Source organism: Anas platyrhynchos, chromosome 3, assembly GCF_047663525.1.
Source record: "Anas platyrhynchos isolate ZD024472 breed Pekin duck chromosome 3, IASCAAS_PekinDuck_T2T, whole genome shotgun sequence".
In the NCBI taxonomy this organism is placed as follows: domain Eukaryota; kingdom Metazoa; phylum Chordata; class Aves; order Anseriformes; family Anatidae; genus Anas; species Anas platyrhynchos.
Genome location: NC_092589.1, coordinates 56554481 through 56574271, shown reverse-complemented (window position 1 = coordinate 56574271; position 19791 = coordinate 56554481). Strand labels below are relative to the sequence as shown.

At 40.6% G+C, this 19791-nt stretch overlaps 1 protein-coding gene across 7 annotated transcripts in view; it reads right to left on the bottom strand.

Annotated features, from left to right (window-relative positions):
- The window catches only part of ARID1B (AT-rich interaction domain 1B), a 321285-nt gene that overhangs the window by 231319 nt on the left and 70175 nt on the right, over nt 1–19791 (bottom strand). For all 7 annotated transcript variants that reach the window (XM_027454398.3, XM_072035944.1, XM_072035942.1 and 4 more), the window contains exon 3: nt 9110–9250. In XM_027454398.3, the coding sequence (XP_027310199.3) occupies nt 9110–9250 (141 nt within the window). The remainder of the gene's footprint in view (nt 1–9109; nt 9251–19791) is intronic.

Genomic DNA, 19791 nt, shown 5'->3' with positions numbered 1-19791 from the left:
TAAAAAAAATATTTAAGTACAGCATCCCCATCTTTTGCACCTCAATGATTAGCAGAGATTTTTCCTACTGCCCACTAAGCCTGCAAACTGGTTGTGTGTAAACAACTGGCTGCTTACCAAAAAGGAGCAAACAGGAGTTCAGACTTCCCCTTTTCCCCCAGACTAGATTTTCTCTCTTCCAGTTTAGCAAAGAAGAGTGTTTCTTTGTAACACTGAGGGCTAACTTCATTTTGGTACTTGGAAGAAAAAGAAAAAAAGCTCACCAGGACTAGGGCCTTTCTTCCTTGCTCATTTTACAAGCCCAAGAGCTGGGATACATGCTTACCAGGTTCAGAATGATACAAAAATAGGGAATTAGAATTAAAAGCCAGCAGGGTCCAGGCTGCCATGAACACTGCCAAGCAGGTGTGCAGTGTGCTCTGGCCGAGCTCCTCCGAGCAGCCCACTCACCCTCACCAAGCCCCACTGGCAGCAGATGCTTAGAGAGGTGGACTAACTGCAGGTGGAAAAGCACACTTTCATCAGAAAACCACTAGGTGAACACGGTAAAAGAATTAAGTGAATGGAAAAATGTCTCCAAACTCCAACTGGGGAACTTTAAACTGCGGTGACAGAATTGTTAGACAGCATGGAAGAGAACAAACACATACTTTCATCACATGTGATTCACTGGCTTTTAGAAGATTATCAGAGGTATAAACAACTTCAGTACACTTTATACACAAGCAGTAGCACCACTCAACAAGACAAAATACTTCTCATTTCCCAGGAATGAGAACAAATCCAGGTTTACTACACAGGCAGAAGCATACAAAGGGCTGTTACACACTAACATTAAAGGTTTCAAACCCAATAGACCAGAGTTAATTTTTTATCTTGCTTTACCTAATCACCATGTCTGCAAACAATCACTTTAAACCAACATGGCCAAGGAAGTCTTCCCAAAATCTGAATGCATGTTTTTGGGTTTGGTCAATATGCCTTCAGCAAAAGTAAGCCCACACCAGTGCTAGTGCTACTTCATGGTGTGCCCTCATTTTGTGTTTGTGCTCGGGTGTGAGTTCACGGAAAACGGCCCTTGCTGCTTCTGCCTGCACCTAATCCTTCCAGCCCCTTGGCTTTGGAAGATGGCTCTCCAAGTCTGGTGAGCTAGCATCTATTATAAATAGACATAAACCTCTGAGGATAAAAGAGAAGAGCTTGACATTTCCTGGAATGATACAAACAATGCTGAACAAACAGAGCATTCCCCAAATGGACCATAAGCAGCTATTCCCATTACTGGGAGAAGATGCAGCACAACAGGAGTTGTGGCTTCACTGAACTCCTGAGCTGATCAAGAAACCTCAGCCACAGAGATAAACACTCACATGCTTAGCACTTTTTCAGGATTATGGCAGCATCAAGCTTATGAAATCAGACTTCCTAAAAGCAGAAACCTGACTAACTGGCAAAGAGTCCAATCAGTTAAGCATTCATTGAACCTACAGAGGTTCAAACCTCATTTGCCCCTCCTGAAAATGTTACACACTTAAAGGTTAAAAAAACCCTATAAGTTAATTTTATTCACAAGTATGGTTCCTAAATATTTCCCCAGTTGTTGTGTGTTTTTGTTTTGTTTTGTTTTTAAATCACTGCCGTGTTTACCATGGTACGGTGACAACTTTCTTTCAGGGGTGCTGGCCACTGGTAGCATGTCTAGAAGCCAAGATTTAAGTCATGGTGTGTGAGTTTGGGAGCTAATTGCTGCAAGACTGCTCTCCGGCTCCTTCATCCCCACAAACCTCTCCAAGCTTTATTACAGATGCAAAAAGTCAAGATTGCACCCTGGCTTTTGATATCTGATATCTCTGAAGTAGGCTGACAACAAAGTGCTCAATGTACCAAAACGGATGCCTTTATAAAAAGAGGTTATACTGTTGTTTTTCCTTGACTTTCAACTCAGGTCCCACAGAAAGGAGGCTGGAAAAGCCAGCAGAAGAACACAGATGTGTGTGAGAATTTTCACCCGGCCACTTTCTTATCAGAGATTTCCCTGCTCACTACACAGAGGCAGCTCTGCTTTGTAAAAGCCAACCAACAGGTACGCATCAGAAGCACGAGTTCTTAATGCTATGGATTTGGGATTGAATGGCTGAAATGAATCACTTCTTCCTTATTCCTCTTTACATTGGAAATAAAATAATTACCTCTGAAATGAAAATAAGCCCAGCATTTCAAAACAAAAAACAAAAAAGAAACAAAAATAATAATAAAAAAAAAACAACCATCTCTGCTGTGGAGACAATGGAAGCCATGAAGGATTTACGGTGCACACGCAGTGGTGTCAGTCACTGTTGATGGCGACAAGCACCAATCTCTTCTGAACATTAAACTTGCTTATGAGCTCTCATATAACTGTAATAGCCAACTTTCACAAAGAATGCTTTCCTATATGGCTGGCAGCAAATGTCAGATTAACATGCAGGCGTGTTCCTTCCCAGATTTCCTGTGGTTCATAACACAACAAATATTAAGTGCAACCACTCGTCGGTGGTGGATGACTGCAAACACAAGAGTTAAAAGGAGAGAAGGACAAACAATCCTTATTGTAACCTCAAGCCTTGGGCAGCTACATGTTACTTGCAAGGCCCCACATATTCTGAAAGAAGTTTAAATTGAATTCTGCGGGAGTTAAGACCGAACTACAGTACTGTTGACGGTTAATTCTGTGCCAGTTTCTAATAAGAGAGTGGGGATTTTATTAAAAAGAATAATTGAGTTGAGGTATAAAGCTTTAATTTGGATTCACTGAGGATTATCTGTTACTTACTAATGAATTTGATATTTGCATGCAACACAACTATTCCTAACTTAAAACAACAGCATTTTTATGCTGTGTTACACCCCAAAACAGCTTGACAATGTTAATTAACATGCTGCTTATTACACTGTTAAAGGAACTTTAGCAGCTCACATGAAATCATAAAACAAAACTTCATCCTCCTGGTACCAAAATCACTTCAGCAATTTGATGCATTTTGCCACAATACAGTTTGTTCTGTTTTCATGACAGTCATACAGCTTGGACATGAAAAGCAATTAATTAGTTTCACATTTTGTTCACATTTTCAAAGACTGTTTCAAGTGGGGTAATGTTGTATCTGTCCTACCTTGCACTGACTCAGCGCTAGAAACAGATGTCCACATGGGAACATGCCCACAACACTCAGGCTGCCGACTGCGACTGGCTCAATCCGTCGCCGCCACTTCAGAAACAAACCTGAGATTTCTGGCTTTCTGTGACCCCCTGCACAGAACCAAATCGATTCCTTCCAGTTATTGCTGCGAAACAAACACCTTGTGAAAAATAACAGGAGACCTGAGCAATGCATGGACCCTCTTTCCTGCTACAACCTTGAGGGCAGCACCCCATTGCCAATCCTCCTCAAGTCGCTGGGGTACAGGGACTTGGTGCCCTGCAGACCTCACCAGAAGGCAGTCCCTGTCCCGTTGCCCTGTGCTGCTGATGCCCCACAGGACTCTGGAAATGCCTGCTGACCCCACCAGTATGAGCTTTCTTCTGGAGAGCCACGGCAGCACCTCCCATGTGCAGCACACGATGCATTCCCCAGACCCAGCTCTGCAGGCACTGAGTGACCACAGGTGAGGAAGATGGTGCTCCCCAACACCATTACCCAGCCCCAGGGCTTTGGCCAGCTTTTAAATCATTTTAATAAAACCCAATAGTGAGGGCACCTTGTCTGTGTGCTTGTTTATGAAACATCTTATCCTTTTATAGAAAACCAGACTAAAGACTGAGCCTGAATGACCTGTTTCTTTAAGGCTTTTTTTTTTTTAATAAAAAAGTCATGGTAACCACAAAGGAATGGTTTAAAAATACATCCACACAGCCTCTTCATGCACACTTAACCAGGAAGAGCAGTGCCCCAGAAAAGCGCGCACACCTGCCGCACCTCAAGGATCTGCCAGGCTCTCCTCTGCTTTTAATCTCGTGCCTGCCTGAGAGCGCAGGGATCAGCGCAATCCCGCTCTATCCTGCAAGTTTGCGAGCAGAAAGCTTCCAGGAATACTTCAAGCTCAAGATGACTTCAGGGTAACAGTAACAGGTGTAGAATAAAATCACCATTTTTGTTTAAACTCGAGTGAGACCATAATTATTTTTCAGATCTACTTTATCTGTCAAAAGAGTGATATGGTCCCAACTCGTAAAATTACACATTAAATCTCAAAGGCACGATCCTCTCTTGATATGTACGAACACATGCTACATAAAACAAGAAAATATATAAACATGGCTGTTTAAAAGCCATTTGGAAAGCATAATAACCCAAAATATACATCACACTATCTTAACAAAATAATGTTTAATGATGACAGTTTAAGTTTGCAATTACATGACATTCTTGAGCAAAATATCACTTCTAGTTATGGCAAAAGATTTAAAACTGCAAAAACAACTGAAGCATTTATTCATTTATATGCCATTTCAAGATGAAAAACCCTGCCAAGGGCAACACTCTAGTAGTATAACACACATCTTTGTCTTTTTTCTTTTAAGGAGCAGTAAAGGTAAAAGAAAAAAAAAATTAAAACAAGGAGATATCTACATCTACTGGCAATATCTAATGATCAATGAATCTGCTGCTACTGCAATAAATTTGCTTAAAACAAAGCTCTTCCTTTAATGGTTTTCATTTTTATTTTATTTTTTTTTAACACAGCAGGCTCCCGATTCAAAGAGGGGATGACTGATGCTGGCTTACAATATGGCTCTGTAGTAAACTATGCCAGTATTACTATCAAATCACCCCTCACGAAACTCCCTTCCTACCCACCAAGCAATCAATTTAACAAAGATCTAAACAGCTCACAGTTTAAACATTCAAATAAATTCCGCTTTCCTTCTCCTCCTCTATGCTTATTTAAAGAATGGGAAATCACAAGTCACTGGAACAGACCCAGACATCATTTTATCCATTTACTTTTATTGACAAGATTGCATATTGAATTCAAGTGAGTCAAGGAAAAGGAGCAATGGTTTCACACGTCCATGATACGTGAGAAATGAAGATGAGCACCAATTCCGAGGCACAACGCTAGGAGTTACACCTGACTGCAGAAACTCACTCGCGTTCTAACAGAGCAAAAATAAAACATTATCTGTATGAAATCTCATATCAAGTTTTGTCCGTATAATATAATACTCGATAAATCACACTGCAGGACTTTATATAAAAGGAAACTGATGGCACAACAAAGCCTATCAACTATCCAAAATAAATCCTACTTTCAGTTTGATAAACTCCAGAACAAATACACTGGAAAAAGTAGGGAAAAGAAGGTATTTACTCAGCAGACCCCTTTCTCCAATCTGGCATCTCTCTTTTATCTGGAAGTAAAACCCATTCTGTTACACTCACTTCACAAACAATGCAATCATGTAGATGGATTATTTACCCTAAAAACAACAGGAAACTTCACCTCACAGCTGCTCCCCTGTTACAAGCAAGTTCAGCTTCCAGTCCATCGGGCACAGAATAGGATCCATGGATGCCCGCACAGACCACATCAGAAAAACCGATCAAATTGCGTAGGACAAACTTATTTATATTTGGGAATCCTTTAATATCAGCTAAGACTTTAGAAAATACAATTCTGAAACTTTAAAAATCAGCTCAGTCAATCTATGTCAATGTATATAAGAAGCCGTGAGGAATATGTCCAACTTAATTTTTTTTGTGTTTTTTTTTCTTTTTTGACAGCAAAAGACAATGAGAAAGATTTTCTCTTCCTTATTTTTTACTCCTCCCTCAGTACCTTCAGCAGCAGATTAATCTTTTGTTTCTCCCTGACAACAACGTGGACTGAAAAAAAATCTTGTTTACCTATTGCTAATTGGGAGAGTTTGGGCCACCCAAACCTCAATCATTCACAGTAATTGCATTTTATATTTCAAAATTAATACTTTTCTCTTTTTTTAATTCGAACTGATTTCCCTTGTCCAGAGGGCAGGCAACTACAGTCAGCATTTTCCAACACTGGGAAAGAAAAAAACATCTCTTGTTAAAGCTAATGAGCATTTGGCCATCGTTCAAGGTTTAGGATCACGAATCAAGCAAACATTCATGTTCTTGAAATGCAGTCTTCTGTTGTTTCAGTACAATAAAAGGAATATCCTAATTTGAGAATCAACCGAATGAACGCCTTCCATGTTACTAGCCCACACACCAACGACAGGTTGTTCCCATCTCTGAAGTCTCAGACCACTGTTTGCTACTCTAAGCATTGCTGTCTTTCCTATTTATACCTCCCTTACTGATCTGACTTCACCTGTTGCCACATTTACTATTTAGCCCATAAACATTTTGGGGGCAGAGACAACCTATTTGTTATGTACTTGTAGACCACTCAGAGTAATAATGCACTGATCCATGGCTGGGGTTCCCATGAGATAATTCAATATTATTAGAGTGATCTTCTCTTGGTTCACAATCCATCCATGCTCTCCAGGAAAAATACTTTTAAGTCTACAGCTTTCATATGATTCAGGCTAGCTAGCATGCAGCAAAGACATCTTCAGAGGCCAGCTTCTCTTCTTGAGGCTAATATGCTGAAACTATTGACTTCGACATTCCTCAAAGTTGTGACGATTCAATAGTACGACACAGTAATACAAATTTTGAGTGCAAAACCCAACAAAATCAATATAATAAAGACAATGAAATGGTTAATGGAATACAGAAGACATGGATGAAGTTCGTTTTCAGGATGTAAAGAGCAAAACTAAGGATGGCAGAACCAGTCGCTATAATTAAGATTGCCCCACATTTCCTAATTGACTGAATCAAATAAACAGGAAATAGTATTTTAATAGAGCGGGGGAGAAAAAATACACTAACTAGTTAAATAGGTATTGTATGACCTCATAGCTTATTTTTATGTTATATTTAAAATATGTAAAGCTAATACTAAATTGGAGTCACTTAGGTTTTGGAGAGACCTTCAGAGAGAGGTCAGGTAGTCAAGCCTCTGGTTCCAAGCTAGTCTAGCAAGAAAGCACAAGAACTAGTCTAGCTAGCAAGAACAAGGTGCTTGGGGATCTTGTGCAGTCAAATTTTGAGCATCTCCAAGGATAGAAATTCCAGTCTCTTTGGCTCAATATTTTAGTTGTATTGTTTTTTCTTTTACAGAGTTAAAATCTCCCTGCCTCAGCCTGTGTCCATTGCATCTTGTCCTTCCACTGTGCAGCTCTGAAATGAACTTGGCTGTGCTTTCTGCTATATCCTCCCATTAGGAAGTTGTAAACAGCAGTAAGATCTTCCCTGAGCTTTCTCAGGATCCTCAAAGTATAGTTTGTCTACAGCAAGGCTGCTATCTTCTACCTGTGAATCTCCCTTTCTTCCTCTTTATCTCAGTTCTCTGAAGGCCATAACATATGGGAGGCTTTACTCTCACTTTGCCTTTACCCTCTTTCTATGATACCCTTCACTTCACTGCACAAGCCTTCACTTTACTGGCTATAATAGCAAAAAATCATATAATTGGAATGCTTATCAACAGATAAATCAGTATCTTGCTGTTTTGTAAGTTCTCTATAGTCAGCAAGTGTTGTATACTTTTAAACTAAAATACTCAATCCATTCAACTGACAATATTTAAAATATGATATTTAAAATATGATGAGGTGTCCAAGGCAGCAAAAAACATTTCTGTTTCACAAACTGTGATGTGTAAACAGTGATTCTTCTCACTCACTGGCTGTATTACTAGGACTTTATCAGCTAAGACTTTACCACGACGCTCATGAACAGTATTTTCAAGTTATAAAGAATTTAAGTATTCAATGCTGAAGTAAAAAGGAATAAAATTAAATTTAAAGACAACTGCAATATTTAAAGTGAGTTACGTATAATCCAAAAGATGGAAAGGTATGACATTTAAAGGATATCACAGACACAATTAAGAATTCTATTTCATAAACGATCCAGCATTTTAATGAAAAAAAGTTAATTCTCAATGGAATTTTAAAATGTAGATGAAGAAAAATTAACATGTAATTACACAGTGAAATTATCATAGCTTTATTTTAAAATCAAAGGAGGGGAACTTCCTGTATCATTCCTACCTCATGGCATCTTTTGTTAAGTTTATTTTGTACACTATTTTTATTTCAAGCTGAGATTTCTTCTTTACACCAGCATTATCACAAAATGTTAATCAGCCATGCCTGACAGAATTCCCCAGTGATCCGCAGCAAGTGCTGATGCTTTCACTAATACCCAGTCTTGAGCAACTTACTTTTGTTAGATTTCCCAGGATGGTGAGCATGCTTTAGCTTCATCCTTCCATTTCCAGATCAGCTCTCCGTGATTAACAGAGCTGAGGCTGCAGACAGACCTTAGCCTACACGTTACACTTGTATCAGCCATGGACATCCATTTTGTTCGGTATCTACAATCTGAGTGTTTCTCAGGCTCCAGGAAGCAGACCCATATACTACCAGTTCTGATCTTAGTTAAAAATAGAATCATTTAAAATGAATTTTAACAGCTAACACAGAAAGCATAATTCAAGAATGGCAGTGGGTACTGAATTATGCAGTTTTACTACCTGGATGGGCAAACTGAAAACATTCAAATTAATAGCTGTGATATCAATTATAAAAATAGCTCCTAAGCAGCTCCCTTGGCAAAGCAGCTGCAAAATGCCTTGAACTCCTCTATCCTCGAAAATGGAACAACACAAAGAACAAAACAGTGACCATATTAGAGCTCTCAGCATCTGCCTTGTGAGGGGAAAACGTGAAAAACAAGGAAAACCTTCAGCCTCCACTGACATCTGATCAAGCAACTTGGTTGTTTTTAAATGCAGAATGAATAGTTGCTGGGGTATAAATGCTGGCCTTATTAAAAAAAAACTGATACAGAATAAATCCTGAAAGTGTGCGTGCATGTATTAGTATGTATATGCCCAAAGACTTCTCAGAAGGATGTTGTCTGACTCCGCATGAGTTTGATTTTGTTTATACCAGTGTTATCTGGAAAAGAGGTCAGGCGGGTTTTGTTTGCCTTGCAGAAAGCATTTTGCACTCCGGGACGGCGCTTACCTGCTGGGCCTGGTACCTCTGCTGGGCCTGCGACAGATACTGCGCCTGGGGCGGCAGGTGCTGCGGCTGCTGGTTGTAGTACGGTTGCTGGCCCTGCTGGCAGTAGCCGCTCACGCCTTGCTGACCATACTGGGGCGGTATCTGTTGGAAGAGCCAAGCAGAGCAAATACGTGAGTCGAGATACAGGAGACATGAAGCCGAGCTCAGTTACAGCTGTACTTTAACCAGGCTAGGTGTGATATCCTCAGCTGCAGCCCCGACCCACCCATCCCTGCTCTTGTACCTCAGAGTTAATGCAAGCCCTTAGATCCTCTCCTGAGCAAGAGGAGCAAGCCGGAGTGCTCTCTATACAGGTTCCCTTTTCAGGAAGGATTTCTAAGGAAAACGGTATCCTTCTGTACAGCACCATCCCAAAATGTCCAGTCTTAAAATACAGAGGCAGTCATTTTAAAGTTTGCTTTCCATAGGCACACCGCTGAGCCAAATCTACAGAGGAATCATGTTGGTACATTGACCCAAAAGCAGAGCTGGATAGCACAACTCTAAAATAGACATTGACAGAAATGCCATTTTTATGGAGCAATAAAATACTGGCTTTTGGTGATTATTTTTTTTTGCACAAAACCCTCACATTTTTAGCTTTTGTGCATACATGTGTTTAACCTTTACACACACACACACAAAATTAAAGTTTGGTAGGTTTTTGTCTTTCCTCTCTCTTTCAATCTCTTTCTCCTGCCCCCACAAAGGTAAATCTTTTTAAGCAAAAAAAAAAAAAAAAAAAAAAAAGAGCATAACATAAATAAAATAAATAACAAAATAAACTGTTAAAAACTCCTGTTAACAGACAAATCAGCACATGTATCATACACTAAGAAATCTTCCCTGCACACTGAGAATTTAAATTATAACCACGATCAAGCTCATTACAATTTATCAGATGAAGTTTTCTGTTACAGTTTAGGCATTAAGCCTTGTATCAATAGACATTGACATTTTCATGAGATATTTAAAAAAAAACAACAGACTTTCAGTAAGCTCCTGATATTGTATCTGTATTATCAGCCCCTATTCTAGATACTTGTTTTCTCCCCCAACACTGGTATTTATAGCATTTCAGGTGAACGCCATACAATGTAGGATTTCCCCCCCATGGGCAATGGATCTCCCATTGGTCCTGCACATCTCTGCCCTAAGCAAACGTCTTGGATATCTGAGTGCATCTGAGAGGCTTTGATCTTGAACTTGTTCCCACCAAGACTCTGATACTCTGATAAATCTGTTTACTCAACATACAAACACATACCTGTTTTACCTAAAGTTAGCTTATGGTATTCACTAAACAATACAGTAATATTTACAAGGCAATAATCACAATATAAAGTTAAATTTCAACATTTGTTTAGGTGTTTGGGGTTTTTCTTTTTGTTGCTGTTGTTTTGTTTTTAAACCATCACACCTTGATCTGTTACTACTACTTCTGCCAGGAGCTGGTAGTCCTAGTTTTTGCGAACTCCTCACCTCAACACTTCAGCCCCACATCTACACTTCCTCTCCTTGCTTGCACATCAGTTTCTCAATTTCCTCCATCACTGGCATTTTTGTATGACCACACATACCGTTTTTGACAAACACCCTCTTCCTCTGCTGATGTATAAGCGAGCCAGTCAGAATGCAAACTGAAAAGAGTTTCACCAAGCAAACAGGCAGCTGGAGTCTGGGACCTGACAGAGGACCATAAGGTGATTTCTTTGTCAGGTGCCAAGGTCATAGAGCCTGGACTGGTTCCTAGGAAATGTTGAGGAGAAACCTATGCTGCAGTCCATCTGGGCCCCAGTAGCATTGGGAAGAAAAGGAAAGAGATGCTGACAGCTAAATATGGGCTACTGGGAAGAGGGTGAAAGAATCTCGATGCCTGGTTGACACGATGATGACAAAGGAAGACGTCAAGAAAGCAGAAGGAACTGGAGCACTTCTGGAATAAAGATACTTGTATAGGAGTACAGAGCTCACCTCAACGTAGGATTCAGACTGCTGATTCCTAAGAATCAAGAAAGCGGACTTCTAAGCTGAAGAGAAGGGTTTAGAAACACACGGTTCAAAAGCTTGACACTGGTATTGCAAATTACAACACAGAGGTACTGGGTTATCAAGTAAAGCTGGTCAGAAGAATCAAAGAATGAAGACAGGCGCACAGACAGACAGATTGCAGACTAAACAGGGTGACAAGTAGTAAACACAACATTGCCTTCTACACAAGAGTGAGAGTAGAAGAGAAACTGGAAGACTGGGGCATGAAGCCACAAACAGAAGCACTAACCGTAGTCCCAGGAGAAAGCTGGTTAATGGAGGCGATTCGCAGGACGCTATTCTGCATCATGCCAGGACACAAATACATAGGGAAGACAGCTGGTGACATCGTAGTAGTATATACTATAGAGTTTAGAGATAAATTAAAACAGAACTCCCCCTCACAGAGCAGTAGAATTCCAAAAACCCTGAGTTTGTTCCGAAAACCAAGAGTGAGTGCTGGGGCCACCAGGGTTGGCCGGACTGTGGTGACACCGACAGCAGCACACCGCGAGAGATCAGCGAAGGCAGGGCATCAAGCGGCAGTGGGAGACTGCGACTGCCTGCATGTAGACTGAGCAAGTGGAACCCGACTCAGGAAGCTCCAACAGCCAGCTGGGAGAAATAAAACCTGGGTGGCAGCATCAAAGCTGGTTAACAACCATCACGTGGAAAGCGCAGAACTGATATTCGCCACCTATTAAGAAAGACTTGAGAAGAGCAAAGGGACATCAGCGTGGCTCATGGCAGGTTTCCAGAAGCAAAAAGGCGTCCTTCAATAAGCCAACACACCAAGTCCAAATGTAGAAAACAAAAAAGAATGTAAACTCTGGCACTTCACATGTAATAAGGCAAGCCAGAAGGAACTGGAGAAACAGCTAGGAAAGCGAATCAAGTGAGTAATGAATCATTTCTTCAAACACATCAGGAGCAGGAGGTCTGCCAGAAAGTCTGAAGTGCCAAGTAATGATCAAGGTATCAAAGGAGATTCAGAGAAAATGAGGACATCACAGAGAAGCTTAATGATTTTTTTTTTCTTCACTAGTGTGCACTGTGGAAAAATCTTGGGAGGTTCCCATGCTGGAGTCCTTCTTTGTGAGGGACTCAAAGAATGTGCCTGAATATGATGGAGCTATTCATGGAACAAACTGACAAATGAATAGTATGAAATGCTCATGACGATACATCCCAGAGGTCTAAATGAATTCAAGAATGAAATAGCTGAATTATGAATGATGGTATGTAACCTCTAACTCAGAGCTGCATTGGTATGCGAGAACTCAAATATGTTATTTTATTTATTTATTTTTTTTAAAGAGAGATTTGAGGAATTTAAGACTGTAAAGGATTGATGACTGTACAGAATAAATGAGTACAAGCAAGAATGAAGATGAGAATTACGAAACATCAACATAGCTTTTGCAAGGGAAAAATCTCTCTTGACTTCTTCGATTTATTAGGGAAGGGTCAAACACAAAGGTTCCGAGAAATGCTACAGGAATCAAAGGTACAGAACAGTGTCCATGCAAGGAGTGTAGCAAGCTAGAGCCCTTCAAGTCTGAAAAAGACACTGAGAAATGAGAACATGATAGAAAGCTAACAACCACCCTGCCCAACACAACAAGCAGAAGGCATTAAATGAAGCTGGTAGAAGTAAACCTCACAGGCAGGGTCTCCAGCCAGAGGTAGCAGGCGTCTGAAACTCCTTGCCAGAGAGTGTTTTGAAAACTGAAAGTTCATGTGGGCTCAAGCAAAGACTGGACAATTTCAGAGAAGATACATCCTCTGAGGGTTACCAAATATACAGAGCCACATCTGGCTCAGAAAGTCTCTGAGCTGAAAACAGCTGGAGGCTTGAAGAGCACTGGGGGAAGTATCATATGCTTGCTTTGCTCTGACTCTTCTCTAGGCATCCAATTAGAGCTGCTGCTGGAGATGGGATACGGGGCTACATGAAACCTTCATCTGACCCAGCGCGCCCGTCCCTGTGTTCTCATCGTCTCTTTGCAATACGTCTTTGTCTCCCTTGAGAAAGCAAGGAAGATTTGGCCTGCGAGATACCTCGGTACCAAATTAAGTAACCCGAAGAGGCAATAACACCTTTATTGCCAGAAGCTGGGAGATTGCTCCAAGCCCTTAAACGCTATCCCCGCTTCCAGACAGTGGTGCGAAAGAGGGTACTGGGCTCTTCTGACCTTATGTATCAGTTATTTACATCAGAATTTTCCTTCATGTTCTCCCAACCCAAGCTGTTTCAAGGGGAATAAAAGAAAAAAGCACAAACAAGACCTCCCCACACGCCCCTCCCCTCCCCCCCAAAAAATAATCCTGACAGTACATGTACTTTTAGATGTCGTACATACAGTGCAGCGACCCATCACAGCTGCCTTAGTAGAAGGCTCAGTATAATTTCTGTGGCTATTTAAATAAATAACAAACAACAACATGCAAATTAATCCTCCTGCTTTACTGATGTGGATCACAAGATACCGCTTATGGACAAATGTTTATTAAACAGCATATAAAAAAGCTTAATTAAAATCTCCCCAGAACAAAACAAATCTGAAGCCAATTACTTACAATGCCTGGAGTGAATGACCCAAGCATCATCTCTCTTCTTAAGGTAATTGTTCCCTCCCTTTCTCCCTTCCACCCACGCTCCTTGTGGCCTACACAACACAGGTGACCAGCCTTTGGGAAACTTCAGCATGCCTGTGGTAACACACACGTTCTTGGGACATTACAGCAAGAACAGATCCCAGTTTCAATCTATTTCTAGGCAAGCACAGAAACTGTAATAATTGCTTCGCCTCCTATCTGACTTGCACAGTACCAGCAGCATTATTTGGGGAGAAGTATGACTGACCATCAGTGATTAAGCCACTCTGACTGCAAAGAAAGAAAAGGAGGAGAATAAAAGAGGAACAAAATTGGCAGCGAGAATGAAGAGGTGGGAGAAATCCAATTAAACCCATAACTTAGCCCATTATCTTTAATTCTTGCTTAAACAAGGGGTCTTGTGGCAGACATTCTTTGTCCAGGTAATACCTTGATAGTAATGGAAGTTTTAAGCAATTTTTTGCATGCATAATCCATAACTGATGTCAAAGGTGAAGATGATTAGACAGCACTACAGTCATTATAATAATTTTAAAAAATTAAAATGCAACAGAATTAGTGTGATAGCACAGGTACACTAATAATAACAGCAGTACGCAGCTACTACACTCTTTAATCATCCTAATGGGTAGATCCAGTCAATAATGGAAGAAACTTTACATGTCCCCTAACACAAAAAGCTCTGCCAAGCCACTTGGGGACCTACCTGAACATCTCAGTCACCAAGAGATGCTCACAGCAAGGAAAGGGTCCTGGCAATACTGGCTGGCCATTGCTTCTGCATGCAGTCTATTCGGTGCCCAAAAATGTGGACAGACCCTGCATAACTTCACTAGCAGGCAACAGCACAGTTCAGAAGTTTGAACCATACTGTCATAATATAAAAATCCCCAAAAGGGGTGCGTTTGGCCTGATTAGCATTAAGCCACGTTTCCAGAAAGATAACTCCAATGGCAGGGCTGACAGTCAGAGGGAAGGGTGACACTACTTGATGCAATGACCTACTTTGCTGAGAAACAGGGAAATAGATCCAAACATTGTGAAATAAGTACTGTTTTCAGAAAAGTAATCATCAGTAACATTCCACTTTCCTAGCAACTATAACACTGTAATTACGTAGAAATTAAAATACAAAATGTATAGCGATTGGAATTCCCCGCGGGGAAAAAAACACCTGGTAATTCACTCGAGGAGTTAAAACAGTACATTCTTGCAGTCAGCAAATGCTACATCCAAATTTAATCCTAATTATTTTAATTTTACAGGGGTGACTTCAGTATTAACTGTAAAGAAAGTTGTCACTCAGTTCCCATCAAACCTTCAGAAAATCCCCAGTTTTATGTGAAATATTTACTCCTTCAATCTTACACTTCCAAAGCCAGACCTCCGCCAAAACAAAAGTATTTTCCCCACACATTCAAATCATGCATTTCTCCATACATTTGATTAGAAAATTTTATGGGCAAGTTATCACTCTCTTTCACTTAAAAAAAAAATTCAGCTTGTATCTAGAACCTTCAAGTTCACGTAAGCACGGGTCTTCAGCAGTATGTTTAGCTGCAGTACAGTAAGAGAAAGCATAGCATGCTTGCAGCACAAGAAAATCCTTCAGCATACATTCAGTGGCAATAGAGACTGTTATCGTGATTTCAGAAAGGGGACCATGGTATAATAACTATGTCGAACCCCAGTGTGCTCGTGCACATACAGTCCTAACGAAGGCTACAAATCCTTCTCACAATGGCAAAAAAAAATCTGAAAGGAAATCGAGTAAAAGCTCTGTGTTAATGCCAAGACTATTAATCAGAAGTAAATCAGAAATCCCAGTGCTAAGGCATCTTATTCATACATTCTATAAATTCTATTACTACTTATCGCTTACATCTTTGACCTTTTGAGAATACACTGGTCACAACGTTCACTTATGTTACTGTCTTTCCTAGACTGCTTGCCTTTACAGTGAAGTGTGAACTTCAAAATCTTATTAGGAGCCTTTAAAATATTAACATTGGGCTTAATGTTGGCCTACCCTGACCCAGCGCCACAAAGCAAAGGGGTAGGAGGCATGTTTCTATGCCGCAGCACAACAGTCCTGATTCCAGAACGTGCACGGGAGCAGATTTTGCAGAGTCATTAAATGTACGTCTATGTTGAAGACTGCAGTGCAGCACACCGATCTGCAAACTAGCTCAGATACTGGAAGAAGCCTACACCAAAAGCCATGCTAGGCTAATTTGCCTTGCTCTGTAGAAGGGTGAACTAGGTCACGCGTAGATCCACGCTCTTGTAGACAGGATGCTTCTTGTACACAAGCCAGTTCATTTAAAAAGGTAGCTCAAGTATCTTCACAATACGCTGCAGTCTGCAATGCAGTCATCGTCTGTACTACTGTAATGTGCAGGACAGAAAGGACAGGACTTCAAACACGTGTCTACAGACCCCTTTTCCTCAAAGGGTGCACAGCGGCATGATTACACTACCTGTCAGAGCAATGTATATGGCATCAAATACGTACCTGTCACGAGGTGCTCTCTATATACTGCCTTTTACTGTAGCTTAAATCAAAGCAACACGAGCTAACCCATTATTAGTACAGGCAATTTTCCTCTCTTTCAAAAAAAGAGAAACTATAAAAAAATAGAATGCAAAAAACTACTAAGATTACATGATTAAAAAACTCTCCAGTCAGAAAATATAGATGTTAAGGTTCCAAAAGTAACATTAACTGAGCCATGTTGCACATATATAGCACCTTCTATTTCTGATTTATGTTGTCAAAGGCATTTCATAAAATATAGAGGATGTGAAATGTGGCTCAGTTAATGTGGCTGCTAGAATCTTATCATTTATGTTTTCTGACTTCTTAGCTATGCAGCCTTCACATCTTATTAACATAGTTTTTTGCATAGACTGTAGTATGGAATAGTACTTATGTTTTATGTATTGACATATTTTTGATGTACTGAGATTTTGAATAAGTTTGCTATTCTTCATGATAAGAGCCAAATAAATAAAGACTACCACCACAAAATAGTCAATCATTTATAAGGAAAAGCAATATCTCTCCTTCCAAAAAAGAACACTTTGATTCCCTTGTCAGAAATTGATGAAAACTACCTCTGCTGTAAATGCTAAATCTATGCCAATATCACAACCACCTCCTACTCCCACCTTCCCCTAAAAGCAGCAAACAAACAAAAATAAAAAAAAATTTGCATGTTTTAGATGAGCTAAAATTAGTTTCAAGGGAGAGGTAAACAGCTGAGTCTAAAACAATAGGAAGAAATTTTTCCCACACAAGAGCCTGATATTGCTGATTTGTACATTGCATTACAGTTTGTACTAATGCAACATTCAGTCCTTTTTAAGGAAGGGATGAAAATAAGATAATTTCTAATAACAGAATTCCATACTGTCATATCCATCCCCTCAGACCAATACTATGAAGAATATTGAAACTTTGCAGTTTTTTTCAGAAGAGCTATTTTGATATATTGTATTAAAAATAGAGAGAAATCATAGTGCCTATATATACACACACACTTAAATGAGTCACATATCTATTCTTATCCCCTGCCTTCCTCTTTTTCCTTTTTTTTTTTTAAACAATCAAAACAATTAAAAGGGATCATGTTATCTGCTTAAGTACTTGATTTTCATTTCTCCAACCAATATAAAAAAAGCACATCACAACTGCCACAAACAATGCCAGCTCTTCCTGATTCCTATGGTGTCCCCAATGGTTGGTGCTTCATTAAAAGCATACAAGAAGTCTCACCACTCACAGCATTAATAACATGAAACCTACCTATGAAACAACACCCATTAACCAAAGAAAAATGCAAAAGATTGCATTTAACCTGACTTTTAATCATTTAAAAATAATTTATCACAGGGAACTTATTGTGCATCTACAAATAGACTATACAACAATCTTAGGTCCCCAAATCTTTTATCTATCATTTATTCTCCACGAAACAGAGTGGCAACAGTTCTGACCTCTATTTCTCATATGATGGTTAAAGAAATTGGTTAAAAAATACACACGCAAACATTTTTCTTCAGACAAGCTTTGCGGTGCCATTCAAACCTTCTAAAGCAAGGAACACAAATGAGAGGTATGGGTTGAGTCTGAATAGCAGGTAATCTAACTGCATGAGTAATGCTCCATTTTTATGTATTTATACACAGAAAGACTCGCAACACTGTAGTACTGGAGACTCAAAAATCCCTTTTACTCTACATTTCTTCTGGCATACGATCTTGGTAGCTGGAAGAAATGCAAAGATTATTATTTAATTGCAGTAGCGGGAAAAGGAAAAATGCACACACACCCTGTTTACCATTGCTTACCCAGTATCTTGCACATCCTTGAGTTTTCTTCCTTTCTTCCAGTCTCTTTCAAGAGGGAAGGTGAATGCTTTCTAATTCATTCATACGCTTTTCTGAAGATATCAATCTTGATGAATACTGTCCTTACTATATCTAAGTTCAATGGCTTTCACAGCTAAATCACCTGGGATCATTTACAGAGCCCTTCACTATACCTCTTAAAAACAGCAAGAGAAGAATATAAAATATTTTCTACAGGGAATGGTGCTGTGTAATCTTCAGCAGCCCACACCCTTCTTCTCTTTCTACCCAAACTTCCTGAGTTTCACTAGACTATGCAGTTCCAGAGACCTTCACAATGCATGCACTCTCTTCTCTCTCTTATGGCTGTTTATCTTCTACTTTCTTATTTATTGCTCTTTCCACACCCCACCCCACCACTGTCCACTTGATTACACCTGTGGTGATGGATATGTTTGCTTATGTGTTCTAGCGCCTCACTTTTGACATTACAGAACTGCAGGTGCCACTCTTCCACCCTCTTGGGGCTCCAAGGCCCTTGAGAAATATGGTGAACACAAAGGAAAAAAAAATGACAGACCCTTTGTGGGAAATTAGCATGCTGGGGTGTCTCTCTCAAGTGTCTGCACACGATGGCATACAACATGTGGAATAAACACGATGAGTAAGAGATCTGGGTGCAGCTGCAGAGCCATTATCCTGTTGGGATCATGGAGACACGGGGGTATGGCTCCTGCAGCTGGAGTGCTGCAAGGGAGGGATACAAGCTTTTAAGGAACAACAGGCTCAGAAGATGAGGAAAAGGAGTGGTCCTCTATATGGAAGAACAGCTAGAATGTATGGAGCTCTACCTGGGGACAGATCATGAGGGGTAAAGACTGAAGATCAGACACATGGGCAACAAGGGGTGGACATCTGCTGTAGGCCACCTGGCCAGGAAGACACATAGCTAGAAGCAGACCCATGTTCAGAAGCCCCAGGCCTCATGGGGAGCTTCAAAAACCCCAGCATCTGCTGGAGGGACAGCACAGCAGGGCATAAGCAATCCATGCAGTTCCTGTACAGCATCGATGACAATGCCCAGACAACAAGGAGAGGTGCTTGGCTAGACCTCGTCCTCACAAACAAGGAGGGGCTTGTTGGTGACGTGAAGGTCGAAGGCTGCCTTACAGCGGCCATGAGACAGTGGAGTTTAGGATCCTGAGAAGATGGAGGAGTGCTAAAAAAAGTAAGATCACAGTCCTGGACTTCAGGAGAGCTGACTTTGTTCTCTGAAGAAACTGCTTGGAGGAGTCCCATTTGACTATGGAGGTGAAGAGGGGCCCAAGAAACACGGTTGACAGACTGACAAAGTTCAACAAGTAAGTGTAAAACCCCACACCTGGGGAGGAACAGCCTCAGGCATCAGTAAATGCTGGAGGCCAGTCAGGTGGAAAGCAGCTTTGCAGAAAAGGATCTGGGGCTCCTGGTGGACAACAAGTTGAATACAAGCCATTTATGTGCCCCTGGGGCAAAAACTGTGAGTGCACTCCCAGGCTGCATTAGAAGGAGTGGTGCCCGCAGGTCAGGGAAGGTCATCCATCTGCTCATCAGTGGGGAGGCCCAACCACTTTGGGGCTCCTCAGTACAAAAGAGAGCTA